Source organism: Fistularia commersonii, chromosome 5, assembly GCF_037954325.1.
Source record: "Fistularia commersonii isolate RoL2024-O1a breed Wild chromosome 5, RoL_Fcom_v1.0, whole genome shotgun sequence".
In the NCBI taxonomy this organism is placed as follows: domain Eukaryota; kingdom Metazoa; phylum Chordata; class Actinopteri; order Syngnathiformes; family Fistulariidae; genus Fistularia; species Fistularia commersonii.
In genome coordinates this window covers 6,545,247-6,562,074 of record NC_141288.1, presented here as the reverse complement: position 1 = coordinate 6,562,074, position 16,828 = coordinate 6,545,247, and the positions used below count along the sequence as shown (strand labels likewise).

Below are 16,828 nucleotides of genomic sequence, written 5' to 3'. Positions count from 1 at the left end.
CACTCTCCTCAAACTCCATTGCACTGAAAGCTGTAGACGCTCTTGATTTTCTCCACCCCCAGCCTGATTTGCATGCAGCTGTGAAAAGGTGAGAACACAGAAACCAGCTGGCACATTAGCCAGCCACTGACAGTAAATATCACACACACACATACACACACGCACACACACACACACACACACACACACACACACACACACACACACACACACACACACACACACACACACGCACACAATCGCATTGGAGCAGGAAGTGATGGGATCAGCATGAGCAGATGCATGGCCTGCCCTCACCCACCCCCACTCTGATGGATGTGCGTCCATGGTCAGGGGGAAAGTTTTTATGATTCATTCACCAGGTGTTCGGTGTTGGCTAAGCATTATGGGATGTGATATCCCTCTGCGCAACTGCTTTTTTTTTCATCTGTGTGATGTCAAATAAAAAAATCAGATTAGATGTGAAAGTTGAGAGCCAGAACTGGGGGGTGAAAGATAATATTCAAGTGTTTTTAACCCTGCATATTCACTTGATTCGCATTTTTGTACATCTCAATATCAAAGGGCTTTAAAACTGTCTGGTTGGAATAACACTTGCATAAATGTTTTTCATCCACGAACTAAGATAAACTGCATAGTTATTAGTATTAGGTGATGTCATGGCTTCCCAAGGATTTAAAGGCACATAATGATCAACATCTTTCATCTCAGGCTAGCCTTTGAGTCATGAGTCAGGCTAGTGTGGGGATTATTTTCCAATAATCAGTTGATTGATTGATCCTGAGGTGGGCTCACTATGTTATTATGCTGTTTGGAAAGTGCAGCAACCAACCACCCACAAGGATAAATGTTTCCACAGCTCCAGACGAGGACCTTAACTGACAGGTTTGGCCCAAAAGCCTTCAAGAAAAGTAACTAGAAACCAAAAAAGATTAGATCAGTTTTTCATGATGAATATAAGTCTCAGATGATTTCTGATCATATTTAATTGACTAACCGTAGGTCCCATATGTGGAGCTGGGTGGGAAGACGCTGGTGATGACGGTGTATGACTTTGATCGCTTCTCCAAGCATGACGCCATCGGTGACATCAAGGTGCCCATGAACAAGGTAGACTTCAGCCATATAACAGAAGAGTGGCGGGACCTGCAGAGTGCCGAGAAGGAGGAGGTAGGGACTTCATCAATACTATACTTGTACAAAAAATATTAAGTTCCCAAATGTTCCCAAAACATCACACCCAAAATCTACATAAAAAAAACAGAAAAATATAAAATATTTGGAATGATTTAAAAACAATTAAAATTAAATAAATGGGAAATTACCTGGTACATGACATGTATAGTCTGAGATCACATGAAATTAACCCATAAATCTGCAAAAATTTTACCTTAGAATTTACATAAAATCAAGAAAAAATTGTCAAGAAATTACCCAAAAATGAACAAATTTCTGGCAACAAGACCGTGAGAATGAAGAAGGGAAAGCAGTGGGAAATTACCTATAAACTAGCTAAATTTACTGAAACGTAGGAAATTTAGCCAATTTTAATTTGGTCTTTGTAGCTGCCAACACTTCAAAAACTCTCATCTTGGAATTTGAGATTGAGGAAAATCCAAATGTGTCCAGTCTACATTCGGCATAATACATCGTAGGCCTGACTTTCTGTGAGTCTGACACGTGTCCTGGACCGGACCAGCCTGCCCATCTGACTGCTCTTGAACCCAAAAGTGCGGCTGGCGGCCAAGGTAATCCATCTCCCCTGGAAATGTCACTTAATCTGATGTCCACACTTCCCCTTCAATTAATGGACGTCTGCCTTTCCAGGCAACAGTTCAGGAGATTCAATTTTCGTGGTAAATGTCAAGGCATATAGCACATGTTGCCAGGGGAACCATTCTTTGTTAGCATTGCGTTGGTTTGATTTAAAGGTTAATTATAACATTGTGGAATGTCTGCCGGTGTCGCTGGACTTAAGGGCGCTGGTACACCTTTCCTGGGCTTAGTCACACCTGACAATTCTATGCTGAGCTGGAGGTGCAGCAGGGGTTGGGAAAAACGATTGCCCTGGCTTTCTAAAGAGATAAAAAGACTAAATGTTTTATTTATTAGCACTTATTTATTAGCTCCAGGCCTATGATTAGTGGCTGGTAATCTAAACAGGATGTGACATATTTGCGGTGAGGTTCCTCCTTCTCCATGTCCCAGTGGTTTGCAGCCACACCCCAGCTGTTCCAGGTCAACTTCGGGGTTTCTATTAACAGCTCAGTACAGAATATCTCTGGAGTCATAACATGTTTAATGTTTGCTGTTTTTATTTGTTTGTTACCTCTTTCCAACTCCAAGTATCAAGAAAAAAGGAAATTAATTGAAAATAGGATTACATTTTTATAAAACTGTTGTTACAATATTTTGATTTGCAAAATTATTAATTATTTTTACTATCAGTGTTTTTGTATGAATTTATATAGTATTTACATTAAATCCCCCTACCATTAATTATCCCAGTAATAATGCTAATCATGCTAATATTGTTAAAAGCAGCAGTGGTTCCAATAATTTTAATGATTATGATAATATCATCTTACCATGTGTTATTTTCCCAAATTGTTTTCATGAAATAAATGCAAACTGAGAGGTGAGACACCGTGCAAGGTACAAACTGAAAGTTCTAAGACTTAAACTGACAGCAGTGGCATAAAACCATAATTATTTTGATCACTCACATCAAAGGATATTAAATAATTAGTAAATTGTCATTTATTAAATACAAAAATATAAAGAAAAATAAATATTTAACAGCGAAAGTTAAAGATAAGCAGGTGCAAGAGACATTGTCTTAAAAATCAGATGGGTAAGTTAGTGTATGTGAAGGTCTGTGAAGGACTTACCGTAAATGCAAACATTAATACGTTTATTTCTATCTACCTCTGTCCTTCTCTCTTGCTCTTTGTCTTTTTACACCAACTGGTCAAGACAGAAGACCACCCACAATGGGTTTCTGTAATTCAAGAGTGTGTTCCAGACCTACTCTGCCTGTACATATGAGAAAACTGTCAAGATTGGCGCTGGTCTTTTTAATCCGGCCCGCCAAAGATCGGTACAGAATTTATACTTGATGTGAATGATTGATTGATTGGATCAATGAATGTGGGAGCTCAAACAGGGGATTATTTCATTTACTGAGCTGAATGAAGCAGATCAGGTTTGTCATTTAGCCCAGTGATTTTCAACTAGTGTGCCGTGGCGCTTGAGCAGGAGCTGGTGTTAGAACAGCCCCATAAACAAATACAGTGAGGGGAGATTTAAAATATGAGAGGTGGTTGTGAGTAGAATCGTTGTGCGAGGGAGCGTTTTCACTGACGTGCTGCACTTTATTTGTCACAGTGTTATTTATAGGTTTTATGCATGTTCCCGACCTTGAACCCCTATGCAGTGAAATATGTGTATTTCTTCGTGCTTCATCATGTAGAATCATGGCAGCGTTAAAAGCCATTTGGTAAAGATACTTTATGTCATGTAAGTTTGGCAATTTGATAGGGGTTTAATAATAATAATAATAATGATAATAATAATAATAATAATAATAATAATAATAATAATAATAATAATAATAATACATTTTTTAGCCCAATTCATGCTACCATTACTTGACATTCAATGACAATGTACAGACATGAACATATACACAAAATACAGAATTAAAAGAAACAATAGAAATAAAACAATTAAGATGACAATGTAGTAAAAGTAAAAAAAAAAACATAAATAAATAAATCTATCAAAATGTTACTAAAAAATTTTACTAAATAAATAAATGATACAGAAAACAAGATAGTTGATACTTTAGTTGAGCAGCTACCCAAAAAGTAAACACTGGCTAGAACAGGGGTGGGCAAATTTTTTGGCTCAAGGGCCAAATTGACTTTTAAAATTTGTCAGACGGCTGGGTCAGCGCAAGATACTATACCTATAAAAACAACGCATTTATTAACAGTACATATCGGATTCGCCTGACATTTGTTTTGAAAAGAAAACCAGCTTGGTTTTGAAGGCTCTGACGTTTTCTTGCATTTCATGCACAAACCAGTTTTTCCCTATTAGCTTCATGTCCAGCTCATTCATGTGTGTCAGTATGTCCACAGTAAAAACTAAATCACAAAGCCAAACTGTGTCATTCAGCTCAGGAAAATTCTCAAGTGGTCTCAAGTAGCCCCAAAAATGAAATAATCTCCTGTTTGAGCTCCCACATCCATTAAATCAATCACATCTAGTATGAATTCTGTACCACTCTTTGGCGGGCCATATTAAAAAGACCAATGGGCCGGATGTGCCCCCAGGCCATAGTTTGCCTTAAATAACTTTATGAAGGGTTGGGAAATACAAAAGGCAGACTTATAACCTTCTCATGAAATAGAAGTATGCAATGTTTTGTAACAGTACAGTCAGTGGCAGATTGTTGTGGCTAACCAAGCTGTTGTCCACCACAACCATTTCATTCATTGCTTTTAACAACATTAAAGATTAAAAAGATCAGAAATGACCAAGATGTGTTAATGACAGAGAGGTATCTATGGACCATCATGAATGTCCTGATTTTTGCAAATGAAACATGGGCTAGTTGTGTCACAGTACAATGGCAGATTTGTAGTTGAAAGGTGGCCACATCTGGCGGATGCTAAAAGCACTGCTCGCTCTTTATTGGTCTTTTAATCTTCTCAGCAGTTATCGATCATTTCCAACTATTTTTGTCTTCAATATAGATCATTTTCCAGTTTTGCTGATAATTTATGTATTATTTTGGAGGTGATTTCGAGTAAGCCATGATTTTAAAGCCCATTTATTGGAAATTTCTCATAACATTTCTGTTAATTTCTGAATATTTTCAAGTGTGCTTTTTTGGGGGGGGGGCTTTTTTATATAATTTCCGTCTAGCTTCTAGTTGCCGACTCAAATTTATTGACAATTTTTTTTTTTTCACAATTTTCCTAAAAATCTCGACAATCAAAATGGTTAGTTTGATACTTTTCATGAAAAAAGCAACTTGCAAATAAGCAACTGTTTTTCAATTTAAAAAAAAAACATTTTTTTTTTTACTGCTAAGTTAACTTAATGATATTTATATTTCCAAACAATAGTTTCAAAATTGTGTTACGTCTACATTCCTCTAATTTAAATGAATCAATTTATCTTTCCAACTCTCCTGAGCCCCCTTCAATCCTGTGAGATAGTACACCTGAAAACCATGAGCGTCTCTCAGCCAATCATAATTAAGTATTCCAGACCCACTTGTTTCCTCACTAAATTCAAGAAAGTGTTATTATACAGCACGTGTCAAACACATGTGGGCCAAATGTGGCCTGCCACATCATCTTATGTGGCCCGTGAGGACATCTTAAAAGGTCTGATTGTCTAAAAATAAGTAAGTCAAACACATGCATTGACCATAAACTACATTTCGCACAATTCATGTGCCACTCAAAGTGACAGCATCCCACCATTAGATCGCAGTGTATCCATATCAATACAATTTTTCAACAAATGGAATTGAGAAATACAAATGATTCCCAAATGTCCAGGAAGAGAAAGGTCAATGCAAATGGAAGGCTTTTTCAAGATTGGAATGCATAAGTAACATTATGGATTTGAATGAATAACAAATTCAGAGTTATTAAACATTAAGGAGTAGATACATTTATTTTTACAATACATTTCTTTACATTGTTACCGTTTCATGTGGCCCATTGAGGGCAACCATTACTCTGACTTGGCCCTCGGTGAAAATGAGTTTGACACCCTTGTTACACAGAATGAATGTTTTAATTTCTCATTTTATGGCGTTTATATGCTTTGTCTTCTCTCTGAAATCATTTTTTTTGTTTTTGAAATCTCTTTGATTGGTATGTTTGACGTAAATTGTACTTCAGCTACTCCTTATTATACATCTCTGTTGTAGTTTTTCCACATTTAATTAGCTCTTTCAGTGGCAATAATACAACAATCAAGGAGTGCAGGTTCCTATTAATTACAGTGTAAATGAAGCATCTGCTCAATTCAATCAATCAATCAATCAATGTTTTTTTGCTGCACCGAGAGACTTTTCAAACAATGGAGCCTGTGAAATCGTCTGTAAGGCGAGTCATGACAGGGAGGGAAAGAAGAAAAAAAATGGCGTACAAAATAACATGTTATTTTTCACATCTTGACAGCACTTTATGCAGGGAACTAATTATTTAAAACTGATGTAAAACCGATGCCTATAAACACTCGTTTAAAATGAAATTACTGTAAACACTTGAGCCGCTGCAATTTAATGTGAGCTATTTGTATGGAAGCACAGTTGCTGGTATCAATTTTCCTTTTTTTTTTTTTTTTTCAAATTTTTTGAACCCGAAAGCTTTTGATTTGCTCTCACAAGGCTATGCCGCTATGTTATCTCTCCTGCAGCAAGAGAAACTCGGTGACATCTGCTTCTCTCTGCGCTATGTCCCCACTGCCGGCAAGTTGACAGTGGTCATCCTGGAGGCCAAGAACCTGAAGAAAATGGATGTGGGAGGCTTGTCAGGTGAGGGGCCTAGAACAGGCCAGTTCATGGTGGAGACCAATTAAGAAGAAATATAGTATTGAAGATTCTGTGTATTCTGGTGTTTGACCTCAAACAAATGGCAGTCTGACACTTAGTTCAAAGTGATGGTGCTGGTGGCTTGAGCCACAATTCCACGATAGGTGGTACACTAGATGAAAGTCCATATAAGACGAGGCTGATATGTCGAGGTTCAGCTGAAAGTTTAATTTGAATCAAATTGGCATGCTGGGGTCTCTAAAACCAGAGGAGCTAGTGCACAAATTAGAACTGGTATGTAAGTGGAATACTTGCAATTAGAAGGCAGGGTTTTTCAAATGTTGCAAACAAGTTACCAGACTGATGGTTAATCATGACCTGATAACTAGAAAAAAATGTAATGAGCAAAAGGTTAAAAAAAAATTATATTATTTATATTCTTTCCCTGACATCCCTAAGAGCTCTTTTGAAAATCAGTGAGAGAAAGTGTTTGTTTCTGCCAGTTCAACTCTTTTTTGGTTTTTCTTCTTTGCTGCTTTTCTGAGAAAACAATTGGATCATCATTTCATCTTGAGTGCAAACTCACACATACACATGCACATATACAAAACACTGCAAGCTGCGGCCTCTGACTTTTCTGGATGGTTTAGTTTAAATCCCGCCGGCATTCCTTCCCTCCTTCCTCCTCACACCTGATCCCTCCCCTCCCTCCTGACAGCACAGCACCTCCTTGATAACACCCACGGTCCAGAAATGCATCGCACATTCAAAACTGTCTTTCATCCGTCACTCTGAACCAAGCAGCCATTTGGAAGGAAAAAAACTCCCCGGCTCTCACTTTCTGCTGCTGGTATTAGCCTATCACCTGAGCCTATTTCTGCTTTCCAGAATAATCCACATCTGGACTTGTCAGCAGGAAGTTGAGGGGGCTCTTTCTCCCCCAACAAAGAAAAATAGCAGAGGGAGCCAAACAGTTTGACACCGTGTTCAGCACGTCAAGTGAAGCATGTTTTTTTTTTTTTCTGTTCTGGTTTCGAGGCTGAATTAGCATAGTGTAACGGCAGTTTCTAATTGCACACAGCCACGACATACTCTTAAATTTGCAGCTTGATTTTTTTTTTTTTTTTCTTTGCGGACGCCGCTCAGATCCAAATATGTAGCAGATGGATGGAATAATGGGTAGGTCACTAATAACAATAATTAGGCTCGATCCACGGGGTTGTTCAGCTAGAGCTTAAGTAGGAGGACAAGTAATTGATGGCCTGGATCAGTCGTCTCCTTCATTGTTATCCTGTTTACCATTGCTAATTATGACTATCGCAAAGATGTGGGTATTACCATTAACTAGTGTGTAATCATGAATAATTTTGGCTTTTTTCGTTGGCTGCTCGACGAAGGTGGTCTTCTGCCGCACCGTCTCCTCTGAGGCCAGACTTTTATCAGGTGGCCAAAGTGGAGTTTTTTGCTGCGGCTGAGGGAGAGAAAACGCAGTGACGCACCATGTTCTTTAGCTGTCGGCTTAAAATAATCCCTACCTCATTAGAAAACAACTCCTGCTCCTGGAGACATTTCCACAGCAGTGTCACCGAGTTGGAAAGATGTAACATTTGGTTTCAAGGTAGACTATCGTTCTTATTTAGGGTAATCCCTCGCATAGTTTTTGTATTTTTTTCATCATTTAAAGAATTTTCTTAAGGTTAAACATCTAAGTGATCTCTTTCCCGTCACCCATAAAGTCTTGCTAACTTTTGAGTACCAGTAATTTTGCTGATCCTTTTGTGTCATGTTTTACTAAATTTTAGATTCTAAACAATACGCAGACATGACCTCTAAAAGTACCACCCAATCTCAGAGAAATTATTCCAGAAAACATGACTTGTTTTTCATTTTGCCATAGCCTTTTTTTTTCTTTTTTTTTTTAACCTCAAATACTGTGACGTCAATCGATGGGCTTCTCAAATTGTAAATATTGATTCAGTTCTGTCTCAGTTAAAAGCCTCTTCAACTTTTCCATGTCTTCTCACAGTTTTCTGAAGCCCCCTGAAAAAGAACAAAGAAAAAAAAACAAGAATGAAATAGTAAAAATAAGGTTTTAAAAGGCCATGATTGCTGATGTACTACTCTGCAGTTACTCTGCAGATCCCCAGACCCTCATTGAGCATGGTTGAGTGTGTCTGAAGTGCCACCCTTTACCCCCATCCTGCCACAGCAGAAAGTGACTCACAGCTCAAATTGTCAAACTCCTAAGACTTGTTGACAGGAAATGACGCCGTTGGAGCACTCAGCCGCTTCCTGCCTTTATCATGAAGACGTGCAATTGTGCAACGGAGGGAGGGAGGACACCTGATGACCAGCAACCTTCCCTAAGACGCAGTTAAACAATTCAAGGATTATTTAAAATAAGCTACCTTAGTAATTAAAACAATATCTAAGTATCCTTTCATTTTTGAATAACCATATTCTGAAGCCCTGTCATCCATTAATGTCTCTCATATCTTTTTTTCCGCAACATTAATGCTGTCTCATCAGACCTTTTTTTTTTCGATTGTCATTATCGTTTTCTTTTTTTTGTTGTTGTTGTTGTTACATAATTTCTTGCACATATTTGTGATGGACAGCTAAAGAATCCTCTACAGATCCAGCGCAGCTTGACTGGGGTACTTTTGTGCTTCCATCAGGGATAGTCATCACGGATTTTATTTGTACCGCAGCAAATCCAACACAGTTGTAGCATGACATTTTACATACAGATTAGGTCTGGACAACATTCTTGAAATTATTTAAATAAACCCAACATTGAGCAAGCACTTTGTGACAGTGATGAGGAAAAACTGCCTTTCAGCATGCAAGCAAACTGGACAGAGCCCAATTCAATGTATCTACCCAATTAGGGTAGATAGACAGAGGGCAAGAGAAAATGGCAGACAGATAGAAATCAAGAGTGTGAGTGGCGTATGAGGGTCGGGAGGGACAGGCATAAATAATCTCATACAAATAATAATAGTAACGCTAACAGATAAAAAAAAGAAGAGAGAAGCTTGGTACCCGCTATTTCTTTAGTATCTGCTCCGGTGACATTCCATGTGTGGAGGGGATATACCAAAACTGATATCAACAGACTGCCAGCCATTGATTTGCCAGGGAATGCTGTCCCTGAGTGTGTTAAAACCCTGCAATAGCGCTGCGTGTTAGCATGACCGCTGCTGCTAATACCGCCTGTAGGGAAGACAAACATTACCGGTTTCCTCTTCTCTTGCTTTGTGTGACAAGAGGCCACAGACCGAGCAGCAAGGCCAATCGACTGCAGGTCCTCCATGGTCTGTGTGTTCAGTGTCGCCTTTAAAATTACATCTTGGCCAATTGCCACCACATGGACTATGACGAAATTGAAAAATATCTAAAAATACCACAATCACATTTATACAAGAACGGAACCCCATCAGGTCGATTTCTAAAAATAAGACTCGAAGAATCTGCAGGAACTACTTAGGAAGTATTGCAAATGTGTGTTCGGGGAAAGATTAACTCCACACTGCCTTGAGCTCATCCATCTCAGCAAATCCAAGCTGATGTGAAAATGCTTAGGTGACAGCGGGCTTGAATTTAATGCTACTGGTTGTGGTGCTCTTTCGACACCATCCTGCTAGAGCCCACAGCGCCAAACTCTCTGAAATAACTTGGGAATTCATTCGATGTTTGGCCCAGAGCCCCGTGTCTAACTGTCGCAAGTTTTTTTTAGATTTTCTGTTGTTGTTGTTTTATTTCTTACTAAATTTTTGAAAAACAGGAATTCATCCTCTGTACACTGATTGTTGTGAAAATTCAGACAAAAATGTTTTGAAGAATTTGAGAATTTTTCTTACATTTAGTGAAAATCATTTAGATATTAACTAATTGCGAAGTGCAAAAACAGCACAAAGTTCTCAAAAAAGGACGGGGGTTAAAATATCCCTCAGGCTGGGAGACACCCATTCATTTTAGTTTGTTTGTGTTTTCTATTGTTTTTGAGGTCCTTGCAGGCACTACAAATTACTTTCAGGTATTCAAGAAAATTGTCACTTATTTTAAAATCCATCACTATAAGACATTGTCAGATTATGTGCCAAAAAAGTATATAATCAAGAAATTACTGAAACATTGGGGCGCATATGGTGACAGCTTTAGCTCAACTTGTAGAGCGTTCTTCCCCGAAACTGGATTGTTGGCACATGTCTTCCCGTCCTGTTTAAGGAACTGTCCTTAGAAAATACACCAAACCCCAAGTCGCTCCCTTTGGCTTGATTAATGCCTTTTACATTACATTTCAATCACTTAGCAAACGCCTTAATCCAAAGCGACTTCCAAAAACCAACTGCCTTGCATGGAAGTTCTGCTGTATGAATGCGTGACTGTGATCCAGTGTACAGGTAATCACCACAAAGGTGATTAAAGTGCTATATACATCAAGTTTGGACTGTTACTAATAGTAAAACATTGGTTTAAAACATTTAAGATGCAATAATGATGTGATAAGGTGGGGAGTTCGGCCTGCCAGAAGGGACTCAGAGTAGAGGTAGTGCAAGAGGAGCTGGACACGGTGGTTTGGGTATCTGGTCTGAATGCTTACCTGGTGAGGTTTTCTGAGTATGAGGCCCTAGGGCAGACCCAGGGTACATTGGAGGGAATATGTCTCTCATCTGGCCTGGGAGCACCGAGGGATTCTCCTAGAAGAGCTGGAGGGGGAAGGAAGTTCATGCCTCTCTTCTTTGGCTGCTGCCCCCGACGACACGACCCCAGATGATCGGCAGATGATGGATGAATGGATGGATGGACAGATGGCTGGATGAATGAATGAATGAATGGATTGATGGATTCTATTCATTTTGTTTCTCACAACTCTAGTTTCCATGTTGTGTTAAAAACTGAAACGCAGCTGACAGATATCCGGCTGTCAGGTTCAAACCCAAGGCCTCTGCCCCGTTTGCCGTGAAACCCACAGTGTCTGCAAAAACCAGGCCGGATATCCTTGGGGAGATGTACATCCTGCCGATAGTGTTAGCTCATAAAACCAAGGGTGAGATATAGATGATGCGTGACCGCAGGCATGGCGAGGGCGAGCTGTGCTCATATGTGGGAGGAAGCTGCGTTTTCATTCATCCATAAAATAGAAGAGATTGCATCCGTCTGAGTTGAGATGCTGAAAATTGGCCGGATATGAGGTACAGCGAGCCTCCCAAAATTCCATAATGCCAAACTCTCATTCAGACAGGAAAGATAAGAGGCATTTGGATGGCGACAATGCAGCGCCACAGGTGTTATCTTGCATAATCCCATTTAGCTGCATTGTGCTCATTCAGGCACACTGAGCAATGGAGAAGTTGTATTCAACTACATAGAGCAGTATTTCAATGGAGCGCCCTACACCTTTATGCACAGAGATATCATTATTACTCATTGTCTAGCCCAGGGGTGGGCAAACATTTTGTTTTAGGGGCCACACTGACTTATACAATTTGACGGGTTACCATAAGATACGATACATATAAAAAAAATAAAAAAAAACGCATTTGTTAACAGTACATATCAGACTCATCTGACATTTGTTTTGAAAAAAAACACCTTGGTTTTGCAGGCTTTGGCGTTTGCTTGCATTTCATCAACAAACCAGTTTTTCCCTTGTAGCTTCATGTCTAGCTCATTCATGTGTATCAGTATGCTCACAGTAAAGGCTAAATCTGGGATTTTCCCCTTTTTTGAGCCGCAGCACATTTTTTACATTTACAAAATCCTGGGGCACACCACCAACCAAAATGACACAAAATGACACTCTAACACAGTACATATAATACATATTGTTAATAATATAGTTTTTAATGTATTAATACTCACTTAGTATGAAACCTGGGGCTGTTTTGATGAACACAAAATGGATATCCTGGCAGTAATGGTAGAAAGACACACACATACAAGATGGCAGTATCAATGTTTTCTGCCACAGTGTGGGACTTTTTGGATTTAGCTATAATTTCAGCAACAAGGTAGCTAGCTTTGAGGGCTCTCTTTTTTACCTTTGTGTTTCTTTTCCAAAAAAGAAATGTTTGTCATTGTTTGTACATAAGCATGCAAAATAGTCCATCGGCTTGTTTTGAACGGAGGGGTGTTTCGTTTGGAGATGGCCTTTAAGCTTGCTTGGCACCGTGGCTAGATACTTGGATAGCTTCTCATCACACACCAAGCAGAGTCGTTGCCGTTGCATCCCCAATGAAATTGAATCCAAATGAAAGATAGCTTTTGCTGTCTTGCCTCAAGCTCACCATCTTTTCTTTGTCTTTTGTCCATCTCCATCACTGTCAGTCACTCGTCTTGCTGTGATCCCAAACTGCCACTGTCGTGTGTCGCACAGCACTAACTCTAACATTGACCTCTGTCACAGACGTGGCAATCAACGATCTCTCACAGCGCACTAGTGTTGACACTGGTTGAAAATCACCAGGCTAAATCACAAAGCCAATCTGTGTCATTCAGCTCAGGAAAATTCTCAAGTGTTCTCAAGTAGCTCCAAAAATGAAATAATCTCCTGTTTGAGCTCCCATATTCATTGATTCAGTCATTCAATCATTCACATCAAATATGAATTCTTTACCAATCTTTGGCGGGCTGGATGTGGCCCGCGGGCTGCAGTTTGCCTGCCCCTGGTTTAGCCGCTCTAATACACACCCTGCGCCTGCTGCATGGCAACTGTAATGGGGCACGACCAGCGTTGCATTTAACCACCAGAGGTTTGGCCTCTCCTTCTCATCTCTGGGCCAAACTCTTTCAAAACAAGGTGTGTCTTATTTAACCATGCATTGAGAAGCAGAAGTGCCACAGCTGATATATTTTTTCGGGTAAAATTATACAATGACTAACCAGTTGAGTTGGATGATACTTGCAAGCTGAATATCCTGCATCAATATTCGTGTAGGTTTTGACTTAGAGTAACAGGAATGTTTTCAAGAAAGGCATTTCGATGAAGCCACAGCCACTGCTTTATAGTGACTGAGTAAAGTAGGCCACCGGGCTAAATAGTCAATAGCTGACCTGATAGTCAATTAGCTACAGTATGTTGCTAAACAGATATCATCACTTGCCTTCATGCTCGTTTTCTTTGTTTCCTGGTTTCACTTTCTAAGCTGCAGAACTGAAAAATGATCTATGCAAAATAATTACTAGCAAAGTGCTAAAATTGTCTTTACAAAAATCACAAATGCTGACGATCTTGTTGTCCCTCCAAGTTTAGCATGCTAAGGGAACCATTCTATTGAACCTCAAGCTAACTGCTGACAGTTTAAAGTGGTTTGCTTTTTTTATTAACAACAGGCACAAACATGCTTGTGTTTATAACATTCAAAGTAAACTTGGTGTAAACCTGGTGTTTTAGTGCAGCTGAAAAGCAGCTGACTGATGTTTTTATGTCACAAATTTCCTCATTGTCTTTTTCTTGTTTTGGTTCTGCTCACTTTTTTCCCTTAAATTGTTAAAAAAAAATACATAAAGATAAAATTGTCAAACACCAGCTGGAAATGACAGATGCTATTTCATCGTGGGGTCTGTTTGAATTCAAAGAGCTAGTGATTTGAAAGGACAATAATAAATTCAAATTGCGAAGGAAGTTATTGCTAAAACTGACAACAGGAAAATAGGATTTAATCATTCCATCATGATGCCTCTCCTGGACCCTCTGCGCTCCTATTGACTATAAAAACAGGTTTCCTATCTGCCATCAGCATCTAATCAAGCAAGGAAAAAAGGTTCTCTGGAACAGATGGCTGAGAGGAGAGAAAGTAATATTCTCAATCAAAGCAGATGGATGAAAATGTAAAGTCACAGTCATTTGAACAACATTTGAATTCATTTTTTCTCAAAATTATCAAATTACATTTTTCGCACTTAAACATCTTTTCATCGGATTTAATCATTCAATGTTATTGTATATTATTTGTTTGAACTATACTTTTTGTTTGGAATGGTCAGAAATTTTCATTGCGTTTGCGCATGGATTGTGCTGCCTTGATTTTTGTATGGAATATCAACCATTGCTTGGGTGTTAGGAGGCTGTATGCTGATTGGCTATTAGGTTTAGGAGCAACCCATCAATTAAAGTGCAAACAACTCAATGATAATCTGACTAACATGAGGTACCTTTGATTATCCTGCAAAAGAACCTCATTCCAAAAGTAATAAGCAACAGTCCAATAATGGCAAAGTGTATTTTCAAACATATCAAACAATTTAATCTTGAATGATTAAGAATAATTTTTTGTCTGCAATTAGTGTATTTCGACTTCATTTTTGTTTGCTCAGACAGTGTTCTTTACTTCTTGCAAAGTAATTCTTGCAAAGTGCTTTGTGAAAAGTTTTGTTTGCTAATACTGAAATAAATCTAAATCCATAAGGATTGAAACTTAGTTCAGTCCAAAACAGTTACGTTTTGTTTTTTTTCACCTTCTATTTGGCGGGGTTTTTTTGTCTTTTCTTTTTGGGCTCCGGGGTTGGGTGGGTGGTGAGAAGGTGTAACAAAAAAATCCCTAAATAATTGTTCATCATGATTCTACCACCCCACCCCACCCCACTGCCACTCAGGCTGTCAAACAGGCTGAAGAGTCGAGCGGCAATTTCTGAATTTAGCAATTAACAAGACACTAACAACCAAGTTCTTCTGCAAATTATTGACAGAGTGACGATCAATAGAGCTTTTTAGATAATAATGTCCCATGATGTAGATATGTAATTTTTGCTGTTCAGTTTGTTTGTTACTTCATAAAGTTACTTCACCAAATACAGGGACAATAATCTAAAAAACATAAATGAAACTGATGTCATACATTACACGAAAACAAATCAAGGGCAAATATCTGGTGTTAAGATACAAATAAAATTCACTTTATTCAAATTCAAATTATTTAACCACTTAAAGGGCAAAGTCATTTTGTGAAATAAAAGATTTGAAATCCAATCATTCCATTTAAACAAAACATAAACTCCAAGTGCCAACATAGGGGCGTTACTTTTTGAGGTTTTGAGCCCCTATGTCATTATTCTACTCAACGAGGACTTGTTCTCTTTCAATAGAGAGGCTGTTTTGCACCTGCTAGCGACAGCAAAAGCTAATGAAAGCTTTGACCAGATCCCGATAAAATGCTCATCAAGCTTCATTGTTGAAACACGGCTTTTTTATACTTATAAATGTTAGAAATGTGCCATAAATGCTTTTTTGGCTGTTGAAACAAGATATAATTTTGCAAATTCAGAGATCCGCATCCAAGGACACTGGGACTTAAGGGCCTGGTTGGTTTCAGAGCCACATTTGATGCAACAAAGCTACATCTGTTCACATTTTTTCCAATGCAAATACTATGCTTCGTTTTCCAATGAACATCCTGCTAAACTCTAATAAGTAAAAAAAAATCCAAATACATGGAAAAATACAAACATGTGAGGGAACCAATAGTTCTAACATCCTGCTAAGCAGACGCGTGGCTGCATTTTCCTACGCGAACAATGTCGTCAACAGTGTAGCACTACATGTCATTACTATATACAGCAGTATCTGTGAGAGGTAACACATTACCAGTTTGTTGTTTACATGGTGAAATTATTTTTATTCTTTTTATCCCACGCACCGCAGACTTCATTGGATGATTAATAAACCTGTTTTAGGTGAAGCCATGAAATCTGGGGATTTAATTCCAGAGCGTGTCGGAGAACAGCAGGGGTGTAAAACGAATCCTTCTGGCTTTAAATCCTCGCGTTGCTCGGAGTATGATGCTGGTAGGAGCGATAAAAGTAAGACGAGTAGAAGCATTTGCTTCCTGACGGATGCAGTGACACCATCCTCTCTTAGCTCCTCCATGACAGCGCTGCGGAACCTCACAGCAGGAGAGCAATTATGGACTCCTGCTCCATTAGGGGCCTGTTAGCTCCTCACTTACACCCCCGTCTTTTATTTATTTTCCCATCACTTGCAGCGTTTGTGTTCCTTATCTCGCTGTATTCACATCAGATGACCTGAGAAAAATAGCAGCCTGTAATCAGGGCCCTTGTCCCCTCCAAATGGGATAAAAGATTAAAAGGTCTGAGCTTGTGGGATATTTTCTGTCCCTAAACAACATCAACGGCATTCAGATAAAAAAAACTTTTTTTTTCCTTGTGGAAACACAAAAGATTATATAATGATTCTATACTAACAACAACACAAACACAGATGCTACAAGTTGAACGTGCAGGAACACATAATTAAAGGCGACA

General features: G+C 38.9%; 1 protein-coding gene across 3 annotated transcripts in view; it reads left to right on the top strand.

Moving 5' to 3' along the window:
• Positions 1-16,828, top strand: part of syt1a (synaptotagmin Ia) — a 237,515-nt gene that overhangs the window by 206,237 nt on the left and 14,450 nt on the right. For all 3 annotated transcript variants that reach the window (XM_086146649.1, XM_086146648.1, XM_086146650.1), the window contains 2 exons: positions 1,003-1,170; positions 6,448-6,565. In XM_086146649.1, coding sequence (XP_086002775.1) covers positions 1,003-1,170; positions 6,448-6,565 — 286 coding nt within the window. The remainder of the gene's footprint in view (positions 1-1,002; positions 1,171-6,447; positions 6,566-16,828) is intronic.